Source organism: Meleagris gallopavo, chromosome 28 (assembly GCF_905368555.1).
Source record: "Meleagris gallopavo chromosome 28, MGAL_WU_HG_1.1, whole genome shotgun sequence".
In the NCBI taxonomy this organism is placed as follows: domain Eukaryota; kingdom Metazoa; phylum Chordata; class Aves; order Galliformes; family Phasianidae; genus Meleagris; species Meleagris gallopavo.
Genome location: NC_139431.1, coordinates 2,717,479 through 2,739,687, shown reverse-complemented (window position 1 = coordinate 2,739,687; position 22,209 = coordinate 2,717,479). Strand labels below are relative to the sequence as shown.

At 50.5% G+C, this 22,209-nt stretch overlaps 1 protein-coding gene across 1 annotated transcript; it reads left to right on the top strand.

Moving 5' to 3' along the window:
* The first annotated feature begins 8,705 nt into the window (after positions 1 to 8,705).
* On the top strand, positions 8,706 to 19,423 carry CD34 (CD34 molecule). The gene is made up of 8 exons (XM_085210184.1): positions 8,706 to 8,977; positions 12,528 to 12,662; positions 13,194 to 13,507; positions 13,936 to 14,013; positions 15,828 to 15,975; positions 16,216 to 16,256; positions 16,887 to 17,051; positions 18,178 to 19,423. The coding sequence occupies exons 1-8, from the start codon at positions 8,899 to 8,901 to the stop codon at positions 18,319 to 18,321; spliced, it is 1,104 nt and encodes a 367-aa protein (XP_085066310.1). The 5' UTR covers positions 8,706 to 8,898; the 3' UTR covers positions 18,322 to 19,423.
* The last annotated feature ends 2,786 nt before the right edge of the window (positions 19,424 to 22,209 follow it).

Sequence of the window (22,209 nt, the reverse complement as noted above, 5' to 3'; positions counted from 1 at the left end):
TTCAGTGGGGTTTTATGATGCTGCTGGCTGGAATCTCTCTGATTATTTTTTCGTACTGACATTTATTATCCTGAGTGTTTCCCCCAGGAGCTGCTACTGAGGCAGAATGGGAGAGGGAACGTGACACAGAGTGGCTTTGGGTGGGCTTTGTGCCTCAGGATGCTCTCCAGGCTGCTGTTTTAGGGACAACCTTTTCCATTCCTGGGTGCAATCCTTGCACAATTACTCCAGGCTGAAGAGATGTTTTCCTCTCTCACTTCTGTTTGTTACCAGTTGTCATGTATGATACCTCCATATGTGCTCTGTCCATGTTTAATTTTGCATAGACAAAGTTCTCCTTGTTTTCAGGAAAAGGATATGGGACTTTTGTGTCATTCATCTTGAGTTATTCTGCTATTTCTGAGAGCTTTCTTAATGCGCATGACATTATTATTTGACAGTACAACTTTCAATATTGCTGGGATAATTATCATGCCTGTTTAATACTTCAGTTTAAGCCATTATCACGGGTCCTTCGAAATGCTGGATAATTGCATAAATAATTATAAAACATTCTATCAGTGCATCCTAATGCAAAGTATTGGCACTGATGCTTTATAAACACATGTGGTCGGTCCTTCGGTTGGTCCTGTGCTCTTCTCTCCATTGGCCATGGGGATGGCAGTGGTGGTCCAGCACAGTGCATCCTCAAGTGATGGAGCACTTTAGTCCTTCCCTGCTGGTCTGTGTTCCTCTGGAGGCTGATTAACACGTTATAATGAAGCACCTGAGGCCAAGGAGAGGTTGGCTGGCACTCGTATCCACCATTCCCTAACTCATCATTGCTATTCTCTGTGTTGGCGCTTTGGAAATGGCATTTTTCTTTTTTATTTTTAAGAGACAAAGCAGAATTGTGTCTGACCACTGGTGTGAGCTCTTAGCAAGAGAAAAGAGAGGCATTGTGACCTTGGGGATGGGGACTTGGGGATGCAAAACATGAGCAGCAGAGGTTCAGTGCATCCAGCAGCAGATTTCGCATGAATACCTCCTTGCTTTGAAACAGGCGGGTCTTCAAACAGTTTCTGGGTGAGAGCAGAGCCAGGTTCTGGCTGAAATTTCCCTGCCTTTGTCTGCACCCCTCTGGAAGCAGCTCCCCCAGGGCCGTGTCCCCCCACAGCAGCTGGCAGAGCCGTCCATCACCGCGCTGTCACCGCAGCCACGGCGCAACGAAAACAAAAGACATGACAAATTTGTCCTTTTCTCTTTTATAATTAACCAAAATATCTCGTTGTGTAGCAAAGCGTGGCTCCTAATTAACAGACAGGCAAGAGGCTATTTTTAAAATCCAGACCCCCAGTAATTATATTTGCAGCAGAGAATGATATTTCAGTCAAATGCGACAGACAGCGAGCCAAGCTCCCATGTGAGGCAATTAATATTTCACACCTGCCAAGCAAATCAGCAATGAGAAGAGGAGGGGACAGCATTGAGAAGGGGATGCTGTGCTTTTGACACAGACCAAAAATCCTTTTTTTGGTCACACAATGGCGATGAAGGAGCACTGGCTGCCATTGAGATGCACAAAGAGGAGAGAGCCAAAGCCTGAATGATCTCTCTTTGGGCAGAAAGGCTTCTGTCCACATCTGAGATGGGAAGGGAAGAGATGATCAGGATTGTTGACAATGACCAGATCTGGAGGTTGGTGGCCCTGCCTATGGCAGGAGGGCTGGAATTGATGATCCTTGGGGGTCCCTTTCAACCCAAGCTATTCTGTGATTCTATGATCTGTTTGGAGGAAGGGACCGAAAGCTTTCTTAGCTGCCTGCACATGTGGGCACTGCTCCTCAACCTCTCCAACTGTTCTTCAAAAAGATTGAAGGCTCTACACCCAAAAGAAGTGTGGCTGAGAAGCTGCAGATGCTCGGTCTAGTTCAAGGCATGGGAAGCAATTTGCTGCGATTCTCCATCAGTCCATGGCCACCTCTCCCGTGAGCCACACGTATTAGCGAGCTCATTTTTCCTGCTACGGAGACAAAGGCATGCATTTTCCTTCCCACTGTTTTTGCTGTTGAGGATTAATCTGCCCATTAATGGATAATCTGTCAGCGTTTAGATGCATTGAGGTTGGGAGGAGATTTGCAGGCTCACGATACCATCTGCTTTATTAGAGTGGTTTGAAAACCTGACGTTCAATTTGTTCTGCGGGATTTGACAACAGATTATTCTCCAGATTCCCAAATAATTAAGGAAACCCAAAACCAGAGAGAATGGTGATAAGGATGGAGAGAGGGAGGGTGGAGAGCTGCCGTGTGTGTGTGGCTGACCCCTATGGGGTGCAGAGGGTTGTGCTATTCTTTGTTCTCTTGCATGGAAACAAAATGCCATCAGACGCATGGCTTGGAGAGCATCACATCTAAAAGTTTCCCCTTCAGATGATGGAGGAATCTCGCTCAGACAGGGCACTCTATTGACCTCCTGCCACCATCCTAATGAAAAAAGATGATGGTGGAACTCCAGGGGAGGAGGTGAAAAGCAAACAAATCTTCCTTCCTCCATAAAAACAAACCAACAAACCTGGAACAATTAATCTGAAGCCATCTCGGAGAGGTCTCAGGAGAGGCCTTGTGTTTCCAAAGTGCTCTCTGAAGCATTTCTCATAAGTAATGGAGCCTCAGCCCCGTGCATTGATCGCGTGCCCCGTGTCGCTGCGGCGCTTTAGCTAATGATGCGGCGTCGCCTCTCATCTCCACATTGCCAAAGATTGCAAGTGCTGTGCAAAGGGCCGTGTCCTGGGGGGTCAGGGGAGAAGTTTGTGATGGAGAAAAACAAGCAGATTTCTAGTATTCCTCATCAGGGAAAATTGCCTCTCTCCTCTGACTGCCCTGGCTGTGCCCGTTGCCTTGCATGGGATGTCACAGCAGAACAAGCCTTGTTACAGGAGATGCTGCACTCTGCTGGGCTGCTCATGAAGACAAATTTTGCTCCCACACATCCACGCGTGCACTGCTGCTGTTATACTGGGTTGCAGCATCTCCCTTGGCTCCATCCGCAGCATCCCTTGGCCTCCCCTTGTTCCCCCAAGCAGAGCCCTGGATTCTCTCTATGAAATTAAGGTGCTCTTTGTTCATCACAAGTGCTTGAGATCCTTGTGGTGAAGATGTCCTAAAGGCACAGAACAGAAATATTCCCATCCTGGAAAAGACTTATCCTCACAAAATAGCTGATGGTGTCAGGACTTTCAGCAGCAGTGATGCCAACTCAGTACCAGAGGGGGAAAAATGCATTTGATGGGGCTAAAAAGAAAAATACTGAGTATTGAGACCACAGGTTTGAGATTGTACCCACAGCTTGGGTGTTCTTCCTATGCCTCTTCTTTAATTGGACCTTTTCAGTGACACTGTGAGATGCTCTGCAGCTCGTGTGGTGGCACAGCATGCATGATTTTAAACTCTGATATTTTGGGAGGGGGGGGAGGGGTGTAGATTTTCATGCAGCTGCTTTGTAACACCCGCCTCCTGCTCCCCAGGCTCATGGATGCCCCTCACTCCCCTTCCCCGGAGGTTTCACTGGAGAGCACTGATCGCATATGCACTTTGATTTTCAGTGCTACTGGAAGCTTTTTGTTCTATTATTCACTGTAGGTCTGTGTTGTCTGTGCTTATTATGTGCCATCAGAAGGTACCTGGGAGTCTGCAGCCTTCCCAGCCACTCCTATTGTACAAACACATCAATAAGTAAGTGGTGTATGAATTTAGCTGTGTGCTCGTGGCTGTGAGCAGAGCCCTGTCGTTTTTTTTCAGGTCACCTCGCACTGAAGTTGAGGCAGTTTTGCTGCTGCAGCCTTCTCTTCAGGAGACAACCACAGAAGTGGCTCTCACATTTCTGTTTCATTTTATTTATCCCTCCAAGACAGCGGAGACGACTTTAAAAATCAAAACAAAAGGATAACTTGAATGAGGGCTGCAACCACTTCCAGTGCAGCGGGTCAGCAGCAGCAGGATGGGTAATGAGCAGGGATGCTCCTGTCTGCGTGTTTGAACAAACCTTCCTTTGAAAAACAGAGAGGCTCGTACCTCTGGGACCTCATTGCCAGGTAGAAAACAGCAGCACTTTATTATCAGCAATTGCCGGGGTGGAGATGAGAGCCCTTTCCAGTGCTTTTCCCCCAGTGCTCCTAAAGATGCCTTTCATCACCGCCGCTGATGAGTTCTATGTCTCATCTGATGCTTCGCTGCCACCTGCCACTAACTGATATTTACTCAGAGTAAAAGTCAACCCTTTATTTCATAATCACCGTTTGGGTTTCGTCACCTGGAAATACCATCACTTCTCCACACTGGAGAAATCCCCCCGGACACAGCAGGGATGCAGATTTGGATGGCTTTTCCCTATGCTTTCCCTATGCCCTGTGCTTTGGGATGAGCTGCAGCCCCACCTCTGTCCTTCTGTCCGTCCGCACCGCTGGAGCTCCTCGTGATGGGTGGGAAAGCCTGGCCGTGGATCCAGCACACGCAGTTATATGCCATCCATAAACGTGAGGAATAAATTGCAATCAGCAAGCTGTAGATCTGGGTGGAGAAGCTAATCTTTGCACTAAATTACCAGACTTACGCTTTAATGATTTTTACCGGCGTTTCGTGGCGCCGCTGTTTATTATAGCGGAGCAGCTCGGATGGCACAGCAATGAAAAGCAGTCCGTGAGACCAGCCAGGTTAATGAGACCATGGTGCAGTCCCAAGGGAGTGATGGATGGAGATGGGGATATGACTGGTTCATCGCTGTCCTGCCCTGCTTGCTTTCATGCATCGCTGTATCTCCTTGCTGCTCACTGTGTATCCAAATGATGGCACCTTTTCCTGCAATGCACAAATGAGACCTTGAGGACACCAAATTACAGGCAGCAGCCACACAGAGGCCCTTGCTCTTGCAAGGAGGGAAGCCACAGCTTTTTGTTGGCTCCCGGCTTTCCAGATTCTCCATTTTTCTCTCTGACTCGTGGAAAATACGCATCTAGGGAACAGTTCCATGGGAAACGCTTAAATGGTGTGATTTACATTGTAGCCTGCCCCTTAAAACTAGATTAAGGACTCGGTAATACCCTGCAAAGTGCTGAGCAGACAGAAGGCAGTAAATGAGCACAGCCTTGATTAGATCCGAACCAACAGTCTTGAAGTAAAAGTTTAAGGCATAAAACTGTTAAACAATATATTCACCATATGGTTTGTTCAAACGCAGCCGTGTGTACGCTTCCCATCCACTCATTATTTGAAGGTATTGATTTTAGTGGAGTAATCATACAAAGTGATTTGTTTTAATACATCACTTTCCTTAGCGGTGTGCTATACTTCTTACAACTGCAGATTTCATTTAATGTTTTCCAAAGCTTTTTTTTTTTTTTAAAAAAAGAGAGCAAATATACGATCTACGCATCAAAAAACGGATCTTGTTGGTTTGTTTCGGCTGTTTCTCTCTGAGGAATGGCTCTGCTGAGGGTAAATGAATAAACAATAGCTGCGTAAAGGTGCAATAAATAACGAGGAACTCATTAAGTGCACTTGCAGGCAGCAGCTTGCCTGAATTTATATATATATATACAGTGGCGTTGCACACTGCTGGGTGCTCTGCTCTGCTCCCCCATCATGTTGGGACCGCCATGAAGCACCGATATTTGCTCAGTGCTGAACGTGCCTTGAAACTTTGGCATGGGAACGGATAGGTGAGCACAAGGTTTTGTTCCTTTGATGGGGTTTTGTGCAGAAATAGTCCTCTAACGCTGCACGTCCTCTGGGTCAGTAGCGTTGGTGTCTTGGGAGCTTGGTGGGGAACTGAATTATTTCTTCTGTTCAAAATAGCAGCTTTTAGGAGGTGGGGAAATGACTACACCAAAACTATTGTGTGCCATCTGCCTGCTGAAATACTTATAGAAAACGTGCTTCCTGGCGTATAACTTCCTAGCCATATGTCTATTGCATCATTCACAATTAAATTAAATCACCCTTAAATACTTGGCCAAATTCCCAGCCTATGCGAACAAGCCTTCATCACCGTGCTGTCTGAAATGTGGGCACTTGACCCCTCAAGTGTTTGGGTCAGATTGTCTCAGCCATTGTTAACCTCGGACAGCTGATGGCGACGGCATCGAGATGATTTTTAACTATAAAATCCCGTTACAATGCTGAGAGGAGGAAATAATTTCGCGGTGCTCATTTGCATCGATTCGCTTTGAGCAGAGGATTCAATGGAGAGCCACGTCCACGAGAAGTATTACCTTCTGCTCAGTGAACAGACAGAGGGAAATCAGCGCAGAGCATGGCTACAGCTGGGTGTTCTGCATGTTCACTGTGTGCTCAGAGGTCCGTGTGTCCCCATCTGTGGGCAGCCAAAGAGATGGGACAGTCCTATGGGAAGGGACAAGAGTGCCAGGACCTGCCCTGTTCCTGCTCCAGCTGTGGCAGCTGCTGGTGATGCTCACTGGGTGCTCAGTGGATGCCACCGCCGCCATCTGACATCACTCCTACAGGCAAAGCAATGGGTGAAAGCACCTCGAGGTATCTCATCTAAACCACCATAGGTCCATGCTTTCAACTGGAGAGATCTTCAGAAGCATTTCATCTTTTTTATTATTATTATTATTATTTTTTATTCCTCGTTTTGAGGATATGTTCAATTTGCCCATTGTGCCACGCTTTAGCGAGTCACCATCCTACCATGAGCTGCAAGGCATGTTCTGATGCACTTGGTGCAAGCAGTGGCAATGGGAATTAATGCAAACCCACACCTTTGTCACGGGGAGTTTCATTTAAATGCAGCCCAGCTTCCCCTGGAAGCTGAAGGCGTTGGGTCTTATCCTGGTGTCTGGCAGGCCTGGCCACTGCCTATTCTTAGCCCAGCCCTCTATTTTTAGTTTGTTTCTGAAAGGTGAGACATGACTGGCAGCCAGACCCGGATGATGCTGCTGGTCCCTTCCATGCAGCAGCTGGGGCAGCAGGAGAATGGCAGGAAATGGGGCCAGCGGATGGGAGAGGACAGGAAGGGACATTGGGGACCGGGGCTGTGGGACTGAGATCTGTGGGGCTGGGGTCTGTAGGGCTGCAAGGTGGGATAGGAGGGGTTGGAGGCATCTGCACCATGGCCAATGCCATTGCAGAATTGCCTTAATTTCTGTTCAACTGTTTCACTCTGCAGAATGGAAAGTTGTTGGTTCGTTTTGTTCTGTCCCCGTGGTTCAATATTAGTGCTCAGACAAACCATTGCACAGGTTCTCCCAAACCCCCCAGTCCTACTGAGGCTGTTCCCAACGCTTTGCTGTGCGGTGGCACTTTGGATCTCACCAGTGGTCTTTGGACTTCCCAGGAGCTGAAACTTGAGAATTTCAGTTTTTGTTTCCAATTGTGCTATGCAAACCAAATCCTCACTTCAATAAGACAGAAATGAAAACATTTTCCTATTATTTAAATTGGACCTTTGCCTCTATCTACTTATTTCATCTTTCGAATGTATTTTCTAAGCTGATATGCATGCAGACCTGTGTTTGCACTGAGTCTTGCATTTACCAGAGCATATATGTGTTATGGAGGGGGAAAAAGAGCAAATACTGGATGCAGAGCTGCACTATATCCATGCTCAGGTTTTACAGACCACAGTTTACCAGGCTATTTCATTCTCAACGAAACATAATTCTATCATCCAATACAAAGAAAAAGTCTAAAAGCACGATAGAAATCTTTATATAGAGGCTGGAGCACATTTTTTAGCTACAGATGTTTCCTTCCAAGAGACTTTTTCCTGTCCTAAGCCAAAAACAAAAGCTACTGGAATTTTGTCCCACCACCAAACGCGTACCGTGGAAATGCTGTCTGGGGATCTCTTTGTACATAATACAAATAATTCTTTTTTTTCCTTCCCTTTGATCCCTTTGCAGACTGGAGCCATGTGGCTGTAGAGGTGCAATGGGACATCCACAGAAGTCAGTCTATCCACTGAATGCTTCATTGCCCGTGGTTTTCATGGCCACCTCATTTTTGTTTCCTGGTAACAGTGACTTTTCCAGTGATGGTATCATTCAGTCAGACCAGGAAAGGAAGAATTCTGACATAACTGGGGTTTGGTTTCTCAAATGGCCATAGCTATGCCACTTCCACATGGTCAACTTCAGCCTAGGAGTAAGAGTGGGGTTGGTGTTTCTACACTGCTATCAATGTTTCTATAGGGTGTCATTAATGGAAATTAGCTCCACAGAGGCACTTCTTCATCTCAAGTCCCTTTTCTGCTCCAGGCTTTAAGCAGAAGGCTTTGCCTGTGAATTCTGCTCTCTCGTAGACATCCCCTAAATCTCATTCAGCTCTCAGTTTGACCAGAGTCAATTTAGTGAAGATAATGGAATTACCTCTCTTCAGGTCAGTGATGATTTCACATCCTTGAATTCCTTGCTAAATTTGATGAGAAAATCTCAGCTTCAGGAGCCATTTTTCAGCATTTCCATTTCCTGGGGGTTCCCCATACCCACGGGGGGTGGATTTGGGTGGATTTGGAGCAGCTCTGCTGGGCTGGAGCCCCTTTGTGTGGGGCAGCAGCTCTCAGGAAAGGGTTAAAACAATGAGGGCTGTGGGCTCCTTTGCTGGGGGAGATTTGTTCCGTCTGTTTGTTTGTTTGGAAGTGCTGGCAGGAAAGCAGGGAGGAGAAAATTACCTAAGTGATAGCGAGGTTGCCATGAACTCTATAAAACCGTGGGATCGAATCAGGCAAACTCCACCTCGCCGTCTTGAACCAATGCACAACTCCTGACTTGAAACCCACCCCAGCACCGAGTGAGCTCAGGGACTTGAACTCCAACCAAGCACATGAGCTCAGCAGTGCTGCAGAGCTGAACCCACGAGCGGACCCAGCAGCACCCAGAGTTACGGGGAGCCCTGAGTAGGAATGCTGTGCTGGGGAAGCGTGCACATGATGAAGTGGAGGCAGCTTTTCTGGATCGCGTTCTGCCTTGTGAAGTTGTCTGGTGAGTGCGGGCTGCAGAAGAGATCAGGGATGCAGCTGCTGGGAAATGGAACAGCGTGGGAATAGTGCATGGGGCAACTGCTTTGTGTCTTTGGAAAGGGTGAAGTGTGGGGAATGCGTTTTGTTGGGTATGTAGTGGGAGCGGAGCAGATTGCAATTTCACATAAAGAGCACCTGACTGATGTTCTGCAGAGCAGTGCCGCACTGAGCACCCTGCCCGACACACGAGGTGCTGCAAACCGAATGCTGCTGGGCTGGGAAGGACAGCAATCGAGATGGGAGAGCTCCCTAACGGTACTGCAGATAACACAGGGGGTGCAGATGCAGCATGCAAAGCTGCAGGGTGCACCCACAGCTGAGGACACCCCTCGCTCTGCAGCAGTATAAATCTGTTTTGTGGCAGGGACTGAACATTTTGTGAAAATCGGATGAGTCTTAAGTATTAAACTCTCCTATTCCAGCTCTTCAAAGTAGTCATCATCTGAAAAATATATATATATATATTAATAAGGGGTTATTCTATATGGAAATATTATCATTTTTGACCCAAGCCCAACAACCACAAAGTAATAAAGAAGTGAAGCAGCGCTCCGTGCGGGCGCAGAGTGCTGGGACAGCAGCCAGGGACCCGCGGGTGTCATCAGATGCAATTTCTCCCAACTCCTGCCAAAGTGAGGGACTGCCTCTGTTGAAGGAATTTGCTGTGTTTTGCTCTTCTGTTCCACGGCGCTCCTTTCCCTTTGCTGCTGGGGTGGATTTCTCACCCCGGGAGCTGCGCTGCCCTGCATGCTGTGTTCATGGCACGGAACGGAGCCTCGCGGGTGGGGTGAGCTCTGGGCTTCTGGCCATGCTCAGCTCCACACCTGTGTGGGACATAGGAGCTGTGCTTTGGATGCTCCCAATGCAAGCACTGCTGGCCCATGTCATGTTCAGTCTTTTCGGCCAAGCTCGATTTTGTTTCTTAAATCTCGTGTTTTTGGGAAGCATTCTTTCTTTATTAATTGTTTTCCTGCAAGATCCAGAAAAGCTCTACAAATCAGTGATGCAAAGGAGGTTTCCAATGTCCACGTGCAGCCCATGGTGCCCCGAGCCCGCAGCCACGACGGAGCGCTCCTGCAGCCCCACACCCATATCCTGTGCAAGGAGGGAGGGGGGAGAGCAGGGATTTTATCAGATATTTCCAGAGGGAAGAGGGCTCCACCCGCCCCAGTTCCTGCCACATGGCTGGGAGCAGCACGGCTGGGAATGTGTGAGTAATGCAGGATGGATCTCCGCACTGCAATCCCAGAGCTGTGCGTCCCAAGGCGCACGGGAGGTGTAATTGAAGTCCAGGGAATCCCTCTGGGCTGCACCTTCTGCCTTGTAGGGCTGCAGGCACAGGGCAGAAAGCACCGTGATCCATGACTGTGGGCGCAAAGCAAGGCGGTTTTTTTTTTTTTTCATGCTTGCTGATCTTTTTGGCGTTGTGGAGTTTTGCTTTCTGTTGGACCCGTTTAGCAAAGCTGCTAAAAACGTGTGTGCAATAAATGGCCGCTTCAGGGTGGACCCTCCAGCTCACGTTTGGATGGTTATTTGTCTCATGAGTTGCAGTGCTGCAGAAAACTTCACCGTGGTTTCTGTAGAAGCAGCTGCATGTGCCACAATGGAGGGAGGAAGAAAGCAGCACTGTGTGACGCATCTTCTTGCAAACTGCACCCAGCAGTAGCCCAGGCTTCAATTTGAGACATTCGGAGTGAAAAGGCTTTGATCAGAAATACCTCTGGTGCCGTGCAGACATCTGGAACAGTTCACAGGTGCTGGGGTGGCTGTGGTGCTTTGGGAGGTCACCTCAGTTCCAGTGATGTAAAGTTTCCGGCTGATTGCCATGCAAACACAGAGCTGTATGCAAAGCCTGGCTTTAACTTTGCACTACTTCAGTTCTGGGCACAGGCTCACGCCTCCTGGTTTTGATTTGTTAAAATTCTTCAGAAAAACTCAGGGATGGGATTGGCTGCAACTGCCAGGGAGGGGAGAGACCTTCCCTGAGAGCAGAGCCTGACTCCGGCCCTGACCACCTGCAGCCACCCCAGCAGAGCCCCGAGCAGCTGCAGCGTTGCTTCTGAGCAGCCCCACAGGGACTTCTGAGCAGCAGCACGGCCTTCAACCAACAACCCAGGTCCTCTGGGCCTCCTCCAGCCAAGTGCTGATAGCTTTAGCTGGGAGAAGTTCTGTCAGGACGATGCTGATGTGCACAGTGCTGAAATGCACAGCATCCAAATGCACTGTGCTGAAATGCACAGCACCCAAATGCACAGCAGTGAAATGCACAGCACCCAAATGCACAGCATCCAAATGCACAGCATCCAAATGCACTGTGCTGAAATGCGCAGCACTCAAATGCACAGCACCCAAATGCACGGTGAAATGCACAGCATCCAAATGCACAGCACCCAAATGCACAGCCCCAAATGCACAGCATCAAATGCACAGGCTGAAATGCACAGCACCCAAATGCACAGTGCTGAAATGCACAGCACCCAAATGCACAGCATCCAAATGCACAGCACTGAAATGCACAGCACCCAAATGCACAGCACCAAATGCACTGTGCTGAAATGCACAGCACCCAAATGCACAGCACTGAAATCCAAAGCACAGCATCCCCAACACAGGCACCCCAAGCAACAGCACCCCAATGCAAAGCACCCCAAGGCACAGCACCCCAAGGCATACTAAGGGCACAGTGCACACCCAGCCCCACTGCTGGCATTGCTCAGCCCATGTCAGCACTGCTCCCTGTGGAAGCGCTGCTGGGAAGGGTGAGGTAAGGCTCCTCGGAGCTGTGCTGGGCAGAAACACAAACGAAACAACGTATCTTATATTAGTTTGTCTTTAGTATCTGGATAAGAGTCTTAAACAGCAACAGCCCCGCAGGAGACACTGAAGCAGCTTGCAAAAGTGGAAATAGGAATGTAAAAGGTTAAGAGATGGGAAGAAATGTGTTTTCACTGACTCATGAAGTTCACAGCAGAAAGGAAAGCTGGAAGTGTCATCTCTGGAACACACCAGGAAGCAATATATAAACTTTAAGTTAGAGCAACGAGCAACTCCCCAAACATTCTGCTTTACCTCCAAAGATGTTTTTGCTCATGAGTCAGAGCCTGAGCCGCAGCCAATGGGAATGTTTCTATTTACTTTGACACGCTGCCTGCGGCTGCAGATCCAACTTTTGTTTCCCGAGGCACACACAGAGATCTCTTCCAAGGCTTCAGTCTTCCCTCCAAGGATTATCGATTCAAGCTGCTCCACAATCCGGCTTTGTGCAGCGCTCTGATGGAGCTCGGGGTGTGCAGGATGAGGGCAGAACTGGGCCCATCCTCGGTGCTCCCAGAGCTTTGGTGCTCGCGGAGCCTTTGATGCTCTCCCAGCTGTTTGCTCTCTGGACCCACGTGAGCTCGAGGCCAACTTGGGGCAAGAAGAAAGCAAAGTTGTGAGCTCAACCTCCCTGTGCAGCTATGGGACAGGGGTGGACGGAGGCCTGGCCGCAGCCCCTAATGCTTCTTCTCCCCCAGGTACCGCTGCTGACAGCCCCACAGACAGCTCAACTGCTGTGTCCTTGGCCGTGGCAACAGCACAGAGCAGCACTGGCAGTGTGGCACCCACCGGCATCATGGGCAGCACTGCACCGACACAGGACAGCAATCCTGGTAATCACTCCGTTGTTAATCAGATTTATTCAGTGCATGGGTACGATGTGCCCTTAGAAACCCAGCGGTCAGAGAATGGGCTCAGAAAAAGAACCCACTGGGAAAACCCATTGCTTTATTCCTGTGCAGCCACCAGAGCCAAGCAGCACAGCTCTGGCTGCCTGCAGGCCTGGTGGCTCAGCCCCATTCTCTCCATCAAACAGATAAGACAGGATGGGACGATGGCCTCATTAATTTTTTACCCCAGCTCTCTGATGGCTCCAGATCAAGGGGGGAGGTCGGCCATGGCACCCTGGCAGTGTTGCAGTGTGTGCCCAGGAACTGAGCCCATTGTGCACAGATTATGGAGCTCATGTAACAATTAGGCAACCTAAGCAAGCCTAATGCATTTCTTACACAGCCAACGCCGCCTTCTGATGCTGCTGGCTATGACAAATCAATATTGTACTTCAGTCAGCGCGATGCCACGCACTGATTGCAGAGGACTTAAGCTTCTCTGTGCATCTTTCTCACTGCATTTCTTCCAAACAGCAGCCACTGCTCAACCCACATCAGGCAGCCCCAGTTCCCCAGGACTCAGCAGTGAGCACAGCCCCCAGTTCAGCACCCATCCCAGCACCCATCCCAGCACCCAGAGCAGCACTCAGAGCAGCCAGACCCCCACACCACTGCTGGACAACCATCCAGAGGACACAAGCAGTGGGGCACCCACCACGCTGAGCCCAACACTGCACCCCAGAACGACAGCAGCTGCACACCCATCTGCATCAACATCGCTCAGCTCCACGGCCACCCCCAGACTGACGGCGGTCTCGGAGGACACCATACAGCTGCACACATCTGGTGTGTCAGCAAGGTGAGAGGAGGGGGGTAGGGCTGCACATGGTCTGCATTGGTGATCCCACGCAGTGGGGAGAGTGGGTGGCTTCGCATCAGGCTGTGAGCAATCACAGAGGGTGTCTTGCTCCCAGCCCTGTCTGGGTCTGCACTGTGGCATTCATGGGTAGGGAGGGATGAACAAAGCTGGTGATGCAGTGCATGCACCTTGGCCAGGATGAGAGAGCAAAGCACAGGTGCTGCAGAGCCCTGCAAATTGCTTGCAGCCCTGCTACGTAGGGCAACCCAGGAACCTTCAGCATTGTGCTGTGAGCTGTTGAGCAGAGGAGACAACACAAGCATTCTGGAGGGGTCTTCTGCTTTCAAAATCTGCATTTTGGACAGCACACAATACTCCAGTGGTTCGCTAATCCCAGCACTGCTTTCTGACTTCCAGCCCATCACGTGCCACAACATCAAAGAAGTGAGCGACAGCGGAGCCCTCTGCCTGCGGCTCAACGAGTCCCACACCTGTGTGAGTGGCTGCCCTACATTTGCCATGGAGAGGCACACGGGAGGTGGGGGGCAGCAGGGGTGGATTTTGCATCACTCGCAGTCTGGAGGAGGTGGGGTCACTGTACTGGGGGTCGGTTTGGGGTGGAGAGCTTTGCACTTTCATCCTAAGGGAAAGCATTAGGGCTGTGCCAAATAAAAGGGGAGGATGGCTGCAGCAGCCCCTGGAGGATCCCAAAGGGATCCCAACGGAATCTCGCTTTCTGGTTGCATAAATCCTCCTTTTTCCTTATGAAGCTCTGGGGTCTGTTTGGCTTCTGAAGTCTCTCCCACCACATTTGACAGGAAACTGCCTTTATTGTTCTCCTTCCTCTGCTCTGTTGGGAACACAGTCGCCTTTTCTTGTCTTGCCAGCAGCCCAGGGAAGGAGCCTGGGGGCAGAGCTGTGTCCCTGTCCGTGCTGACTCCCAGAGGAATCCCAGGCACTCTGTAACAGCCTTCGGCTTTTTGCACCAAAACCATTTATAGGAGCAAGGAAGGGGCAGCTGTGGTGCTGCTGTGAGTAGGAGCAGATGTGCCCTCCATGCAGGAGCTGCAGGAGAGCCCAACAGGGGCAGGACCTTATGGGACAGAGGCTTGGCAGCACCCTGGGTACAAATGACAAAGATGAGTCTTATTTTGCTGGTCAGCCATGCTGTGACCACTTTGAGTGGGTGAATTCCTGCTTGGCTTCCCTTTGTAAATTGCCTGTTAAATGACATTGTTTACAGTGGCAATGGTTTGCCAGGTTGGTATGGAAGCTCCCGAGTTCAGCTTGCCATCTAGTGGCACTGGACCTCCTGGCATTTGCATGGCTTGCACGAGCATGGATGGTATAGCATGCAGGATATCCTACAGGGCCATAGCAAAGTGCATGCCCTGCTCCAAACTGCTTGGCTTGGTGGTGGGTGCTGCAGCTGGGAACTGATAGGAGCTGCCGAGAAGGGGCAGATCAGAGGGAATGGCCTTGTGTCCTTCCTGCTGGCTTTTCCCAAAGCAAATGAGCAATGAGCTGGCACCCAGCTCTGCTAATTGCAAAGGGAAACTCTGATACGTGGATGAGTTCTTTCCACAGCGGAGAAAGGAAAGTACACACTTGGGCCTCATGTTCCATCTTGGCCTTCCTTGTCCCCACGCCAAGCTCTACTGAGACAGCTGAAACTGATTTGTTTGTTATTCTGCCGTGGACAGATCTCTGCATTTTTGTTTGCTCAGTGTGGCTGTTGGTGTGGGACTCTAGGGGAAGGCAGGCGGCGTGGAGCTGTGTGTGGGACAGAGGGGCTGTGATTGTGGCCCAGTGGGATGGGATGGGATAGGATAGAGTGAGATGGGATGGGATGGGGCATGGGGTCAGTGGCTTTGCTGGCAGACAGCATCTGGAAATAGCTGCAAGGAGAAGGACAGTCCTGTCCCATACAGGAACCTGCCCATGGGAGGGAAAGGCTGCAGTTCTCCTCTTCCTCTTCCATCCAAGCGAAGGCTCAGCTCTAAGAAGCGAGAAATGCGTGTTTTGTTGCCTGGCCTTTGATCAGCAACCTAGAGAAAACTCTGAAGACATTTCCTAAACAGGAAGGCAAAATGCTTCTTTGTTATTTCCCCTCCCTCTCAGCTCCTGCCTGGGATCCTGAAACAATGGGGCTCTTCAGGCTGCTTGCTCCGTCCAGAGATTGGAGGGACTTGCCATGCCATTCAGATCCTAAATTTAGCTTTGTTTAAATGTCACTTGCAAGAGTTGCTATGAATATCTTAATTTCATTTATCCTTGGTTTCATGGCTCTTTGTTTGAAAACCTTGCAGAAACATTTTTTGGATACGAAGGGCTCAGATTTATGGAGCACGATCTGTGAAGAGGATGCTCACCGTGTTCCCCCACCCTGCCAGATCAAACTCGCCATGTCCGAGGTGGACCAGGAGTGCCTGCTGCTCATCCTCGATGGGAACACAGGTCAGGAGCTGAGCCCCAGACATCACCATGCCTCAGGCCCCAGAGAGGGGCTGGGGAGGCCTCCGTAGGGCACCAATTCTCACTTGCAGCCTGGGAGGAGCTCTTTCTTCTGGGGTTTTGTTTCAGCCATGGCGTTGCACCTGGAGGGGTGAAGGGGTTTGTGGCTCCTGGGTCCTCATGCTGATGTCAACTGCAATGTGACGCTCCTTGTAATGCACTTCTCCTGTTTAACAATTGCAGATCCTGCTATGGATGTGCTCCAGGAGTCTCAATGGGAAAAGGTAAATGCCCAGAGAGGTCGGGCCCTGGGAGTGGGGTTTAGGCAGCTCAGTGTCAGGATGGTCTCAGTGCCTGGAGTCCACTGTTGTGCCAGGCAGCAGTGAGCCCAAAATCACCGCAACAGTGCCCCAGGATCCTCGATGCAAGCACGGAAGGTAGAATTGCTTGGAAGTCACTGTAAAATTGGGTAGTATCCTTCTCTAAAAAGGGCTAGATCCTAATGATAACTCTTAGGATGTAATTGGAACTCTGCATCTTCAAAGCATTGCGTGATGTTAATTAATTCCTGCTCTCAGCACTGCAGTGAGGCTGCTGCCGGCTCCTAAAGCCGAGCTCCAGGTGTCCAAATGAAGGCAGCCAGCAGAGCTGCAGCAGCTCACAGATACTCCATCCATGCAGATGCGTGCTCTAAATCTCAGGTGTGGGGTAGCAAACCTCAGCGTGCAGCAGCAGATACTGCACTGTGAGCGAAGCACAGAGCTCAGGCAGCACAGCCCTGCCTTGTTTGTGTGCATCTCCCAAGGAGGTGAAGAGCAGCTTTGTTTGGAAGCTGCAGAGCAGACGCACACGTTTCCTGTTTGCGAGGCTCTTGGCTCTCTTTGGCAGTGTTCTTTTCTTTTTTTTTTTTTCAGTTCGGAATCAAATCCCTCGAACGGGGCAGCGTGCGGAGCCACCAGGACTTTTCTCGGAAGACACTGACGGCTTTGGTCACCTCTGGGCTCCTGCTGGCAGCTCTGGGCACGGCTGGGTACTTCCTGATGCGGCGGCGGAGCTGGAGCCCTGCAGGACAGAGGCTGGTCAGTGCCTACAGGTGGCAAAGCGCCCGGTAGCCAGGAGCCGGCGCCCCGCCACCCATTTACTGATGCTGTAAGAAAGGCTCTTCCTCCCCTCGCTTAATAAAACGTTATCAAGAAAGAAAGAAGAAATGCTCCTATGTCCATGTTACACCCTGAGCGCTCAGAACTCCTTTGCCACGAATTTCAGGGCCTGGCTTTTCTCCTATCATTGCTCACGGGTGGTGCTGCAGCCATTGGAGTGCTTCGTTGTCAGAAAGGTCTCGCTCCAGATGTGCAGCTGTGCAAGAGGCAGCTGGAGCCCAGCACTGCTGGGTGCAGCCCTGAATGGTGGCAATGGGGCCAGCACACGGTGGGAGCTGCTGTTATAGATGCTGAACAGTGTCACACCACTTTGCCATGAGTAGCACAGACCTCACTGCCACAGATATGGGGTGAGAAATGAACAGAGATCAGAGGATACACATGGGATGCACAGTGCTGGTGCCCACCCTCTTCTCTCTTCTGCTGTTGGCTGCAATCTCTGCCCACAGCCCAGGATCACCAGGTTCTGCTGAACACCAAAGGATCTATTGCATCCCTATGGGCCCTGCTGCATCCCTATGGGCCCTGCTGCATCCCTATGGGCCCTGCTGCACCCCTGTGGGCCCTGCTGCATTACGGGCACATGGAGTGAGTGTGCCTGAGTAGGAGATGATGATTGCTCCTTGCAGCAGTGTCAGTAAAGAGCCACAGAGCACAGCTGTGTATGGGCAGGCCCATATGCATCTCCATGCTGTGCAGTGTTGAGCTGCTGGTGTGTTGCTGCAAGAGATAGGGCAAGTGAAGTAGGAAAATCCCATAGCTTTCATTCCATGGTGGTTCTTCTTGGCCACCAGAGGAAAGCAGAGCCACTCAGTGCTGGGGCAGCTCTGCCAACCCAAGGTGGGTTATCCACCAGCACCCACCTGACAGCTCCTCTTTTCAGGTCCCAGAGGACAAGCACAGCTCCTGGCTGCCAGCAGGGCTCCATGTCCACATGGCTCTATGTTAGCGGGTGCCGGTCCCGTGCCCACAGGATGCCACCCACCCTCTGCTTGGTGGCAGAGCCACCTTCCCTCCCTAACACCACTTCTCTTGCTGCCTGCAGGATGAAGACCACTACGACCTGGAGACTGGCAGCCAGGGCAGCCCTGCACCGCAGGAGAAGCCGAGTGCCAACGGGGCGCAGGAGAACGGCGCATCCCGCAACGGCCGCGGCACGGCGCAGAGCCTGGCCGACAGCTCCATGTGACCCCACGGAGTGCACGAGTGCCTCACACTGAACTTTTTCATCATTTTTTTTATATTCTTTTTCTCGTTTCCGTGAAGAACTTCACCGTCGCCCCAAAGCACGTTGCGCTCCAGCGCTGCTTGGGGCCGTTTCTGTGCTCTCCTTCCTTCTTCCAATGATCGCACAGGGAACTTCTTTTCTGCCATCCTCTGCTCTTGTTGTTAAAAGCACACGGTGAGAAATGCAGCTGAACAGAGGAGGCTGAAGCCACGATCCGAGTTGCAGCGGTGATCTGAGCACCAGCAGCCCCAGGATTCGGTGGTACCGTGATTTAAATAGTTAGATTGGGATTCCGGTGACACGAACCTTTCAGGTTTCAGGGATTTCTGTTTTTTTATCTCGTCCTTAAGCACAGGATGTCTTCTTCCTTTAAGAGCATGGGGTGTTTAATCCCCTCCTCACCCTTTGTGCCATCTTTGACATTCTTTCGTCTCTTAGAATGTATTGAAGCTCCGTGTAACACTTCCAACCTGGCATTGAAGGCTGAAATACAAACAGACCTTGAGCCCTACTGACCCCACCAGGGTGCAGGTAGATGTTTCAAGGTGATGTCTCGCCCATCTCCCAGCTTGGAGGTGGCATTAACACCACAGTAGTGATCCATCATCATGTGGTCTCATCACCCACCCCACAAAATGGAGCTTTGGCCTCCATAGGACTTTGGGAACAGAAGATGCCAAAGGGTTGCTGGTCAGACATCTGCTGGACTCCGTGATGGACGTTTTCATTCAGACAAAAACAAAGTATTTTTACTTTACAGTAACAAAAAGCCAATGCTGAAATGCCAATCGCAGGAGCAAACCGAGCGCCGTTCCCCTGTGAACTGCTTCTCCCAGCCCTCATTTTAATCATCTCAGTGAAAAAGAAAAAAAAAAAAGAGAAAAAAGAAGCATTACAAATGAGTGTCCTCAGAGCCGCCGCGTGTTCATCCCGCTGGGACGTGGGGCTCAGGACCACACCTCACTGAGCCCTTGTTTTGCAGCACAACGTGATGACTCAAAGCTGTCCGACACGTCTGCTGGACGAGTGACGTGCATCAAGTTATTAAACGGCGTTTGTTTGATTTTCTGATGTTTACCATGTGCTGCTAATTCCTGGAGAAATAAACGAGGCTGCAGGCTGATGGCTGGGGGCTGTGCTGACAGCAGGGTGTGTGTGCGTGCAGGAGGAAGAAGGCTTCCTCTGTGCACCCAAATAATGGTGTTGGAACTGCAATGACCGCCTCTGCCGTGCACACAGTGGGGCTGAGCAATGGGGCAGAGCTGCAGGGCACGGACATGGGCGGGTGCCCACAGGTATCCATACCCATATCTCCACATCCATGGGAATGGATAGCGTGGGGTCTCTGGGTAGAGGAGGAAGATCTCACTCCTCCCTGCACGCTGCTGGAATAGTTCTGTAAAAGCAGTGCTTATTTTGGCTGCTGTGTTTTTCAGAGCATAATCTGCTCAGAGATTTGGGCTCCGCAGCATCTGAATTGTGCTGCCCCTGTCTCTGTCTTTGTGCTTAGCTGTCTCTGTCTCTCCCATACCCAGGGGAGCACTGACCTGCAGTGCCAATAGGTGGGGGAGGCTGAGCTGGGGTCCCCCAACAGAAAGCATGGGCTCAGGTGGGGCTCACTTATATCCCAGCTCACTGCAGCTCCTCCCACATACCTACATTGAATGATTGTAGCTGCTGTGCAGGAGTTGCCCTCAAAAACCCATGAGCCGGACTGGGGCTCTACTGGAGGCAATACAGCACAGAACAGAGTGGGGGGGGAGGTCCTTCCTGGTGTGTTTTCTGTTTCCTTTTGGCAGCCCCTTATCTAATCAGCACTATCGGCTGCATCAGAAAAGAGAGACCTAATCAAAGCTCAGGTGCGTTTTTCACAGCTCTGGGTTCGTCCTGCAGCCAAACTGAGACAAGAAAACCAGCCATCAGCCGCTGGGGCAGAACAAAAGGCTTCACAGGAACATCCTGGTGGGCACAGAGCCGAGCAGGGCTGTAGGACGAGCGCTGCGGAAGGGGCTGTGGGCGGCCCCAGCCAAGGCAAAAGCACTGCTGTTGTTCCTTCCTTATCAGACCCCTCACATCTCTTCCTCGTGGACCTTGCTGGGACTGTGGCTTTTTCTTCTGCTCACTCAGTGCTGGCGCAGCCATCGAGTGTCACATCTGTGCACCAGAACAGAGCAGAACGGAGCCCTGGTGCCATGCAGGCAGCCCCGGACCTTTCCCCAGGCTAAAAGCAGAGACTTTGTTCAGCAGTGAGAGATACTTTTGTGTCTGAGCTGCCACACAGTGTTACTGTGAGCTTCAGGTTTGCTCAGTGCATTGCTGAAGCCAATCAAATTCATCAGAGCAAGGAAGTTTTAATTAAGTCTTACTAACTACTTCTCTCAGTGGATCTTCCGTGCATAGCAAAACCAGCACGACCTTGCCAGGTGAGCCCTGCACAGCAGAACAGCCTGTCCCACATCGGGAGAAAGCAGCTCCCTGCTCTGCTTTCTGCTTCCTCATCCTTTTTCCGTTGATTTGGTGCAGAGCCCCCCAGCAACAGGACCTGCCCTGCACGAGAGCCCTGTCCCACCTGCAGCCCACTCGCTCCGCTCTCCTGCTCCCCCAGGGCACCCAGCCTGTGTGGGTGCTAAAATTCCAGCTCAGTCCCTAACCCTAACCCTGCCCCATTGCACTGTGACAGCCATCAAAAGCAAGGCCACGTCCTGCTGAAACATAGGGGGCACCGAGATGCACTGCAGTGCTGTTTGGAGGACACACAAGTACTTCTATGTTGGATTTTCACAGGTGTGCGTAGCAGAGATGCTAAATCATGGCCTGAAGTAGTGATTGAGCAGCTGGTGGGGAGGCAGGGCTAACCCAGGGAAGCTCAGGTGCAAGCAATGTACCTGAGTGACTGGAAGGGTGGAGTCAGGATTCACCCCTTCCCACACCTCATTTAAGGGTTGGAGTGGGGCTGAGGGATTCTCTTGCTGGAGATCCCTGCCTGCTGAGGCCTTCTGAGGGTAAGCAGCACTTTTTCTTTATTTCTGCATCTGTGGCTGCTGTATTTAGGCTCATTCTCATTTGCTGCAGCTGTACCTTTGTCACCCTGCTATTACGATGGCATTTTCTATCCCATTATAGCCTTACAGCGTGCAGGCAGCAGCGCAGGCTGCAGCCCTGTGGACCAGCGCTTGCTGTGCTCTGCTCCCAGCAGCACCGAGTGCTCAGGCCGTGCTCTGAGGCTCCTGCACCGCTTAGAAACTGCAACAGCCTGGGCTGCACACACATATGTATAGCAATGCTGCTATCTGCTGGCTGTGCTCTGCTAGGACGAGGGGCTGGCACCCGTGTAGCTGCGAGTGCTGCTGCCCGTCAGTTCCTGCGTCTTGCATAAGGCAGCCCACATCCCTGGGGTGTTTATTTTTAGCTTATGTATTTTTTTTATTCCTGTAATTTAAATAATGCATAACCTACCCTGTGTTTTTTATTTGCTATTTCTGCTTCTTTTACTCACGGTTTTTTTTCTTTCTTTTTTTTTTTTTTTTAATCTTCACGTTTGCATCTTCCTTCTTTCCTTATCTACTGCCTGCCCCAGAGGCTCTCTGCTGCTTTGGCAACGTGCTAACATGTTTGGGAACGATAAGACATCTAATTAATAGTTTAATTAGCAGTACAAGGTCCTAATAGCTTATTAAAGGAAAATCATTCAGAAGATTCTTTTCCTTTTCTCGCATTGGTTCCATACCCTTTATGAGCACATGATAAAACGCTTTTGAATGGTGCTTGGAATGTAGCAGGGAAAGAGGATGCGTGATTTCATGGGGGATTTTACACCGCTAATACCATTATTATTTTTTTTTTCTTGTT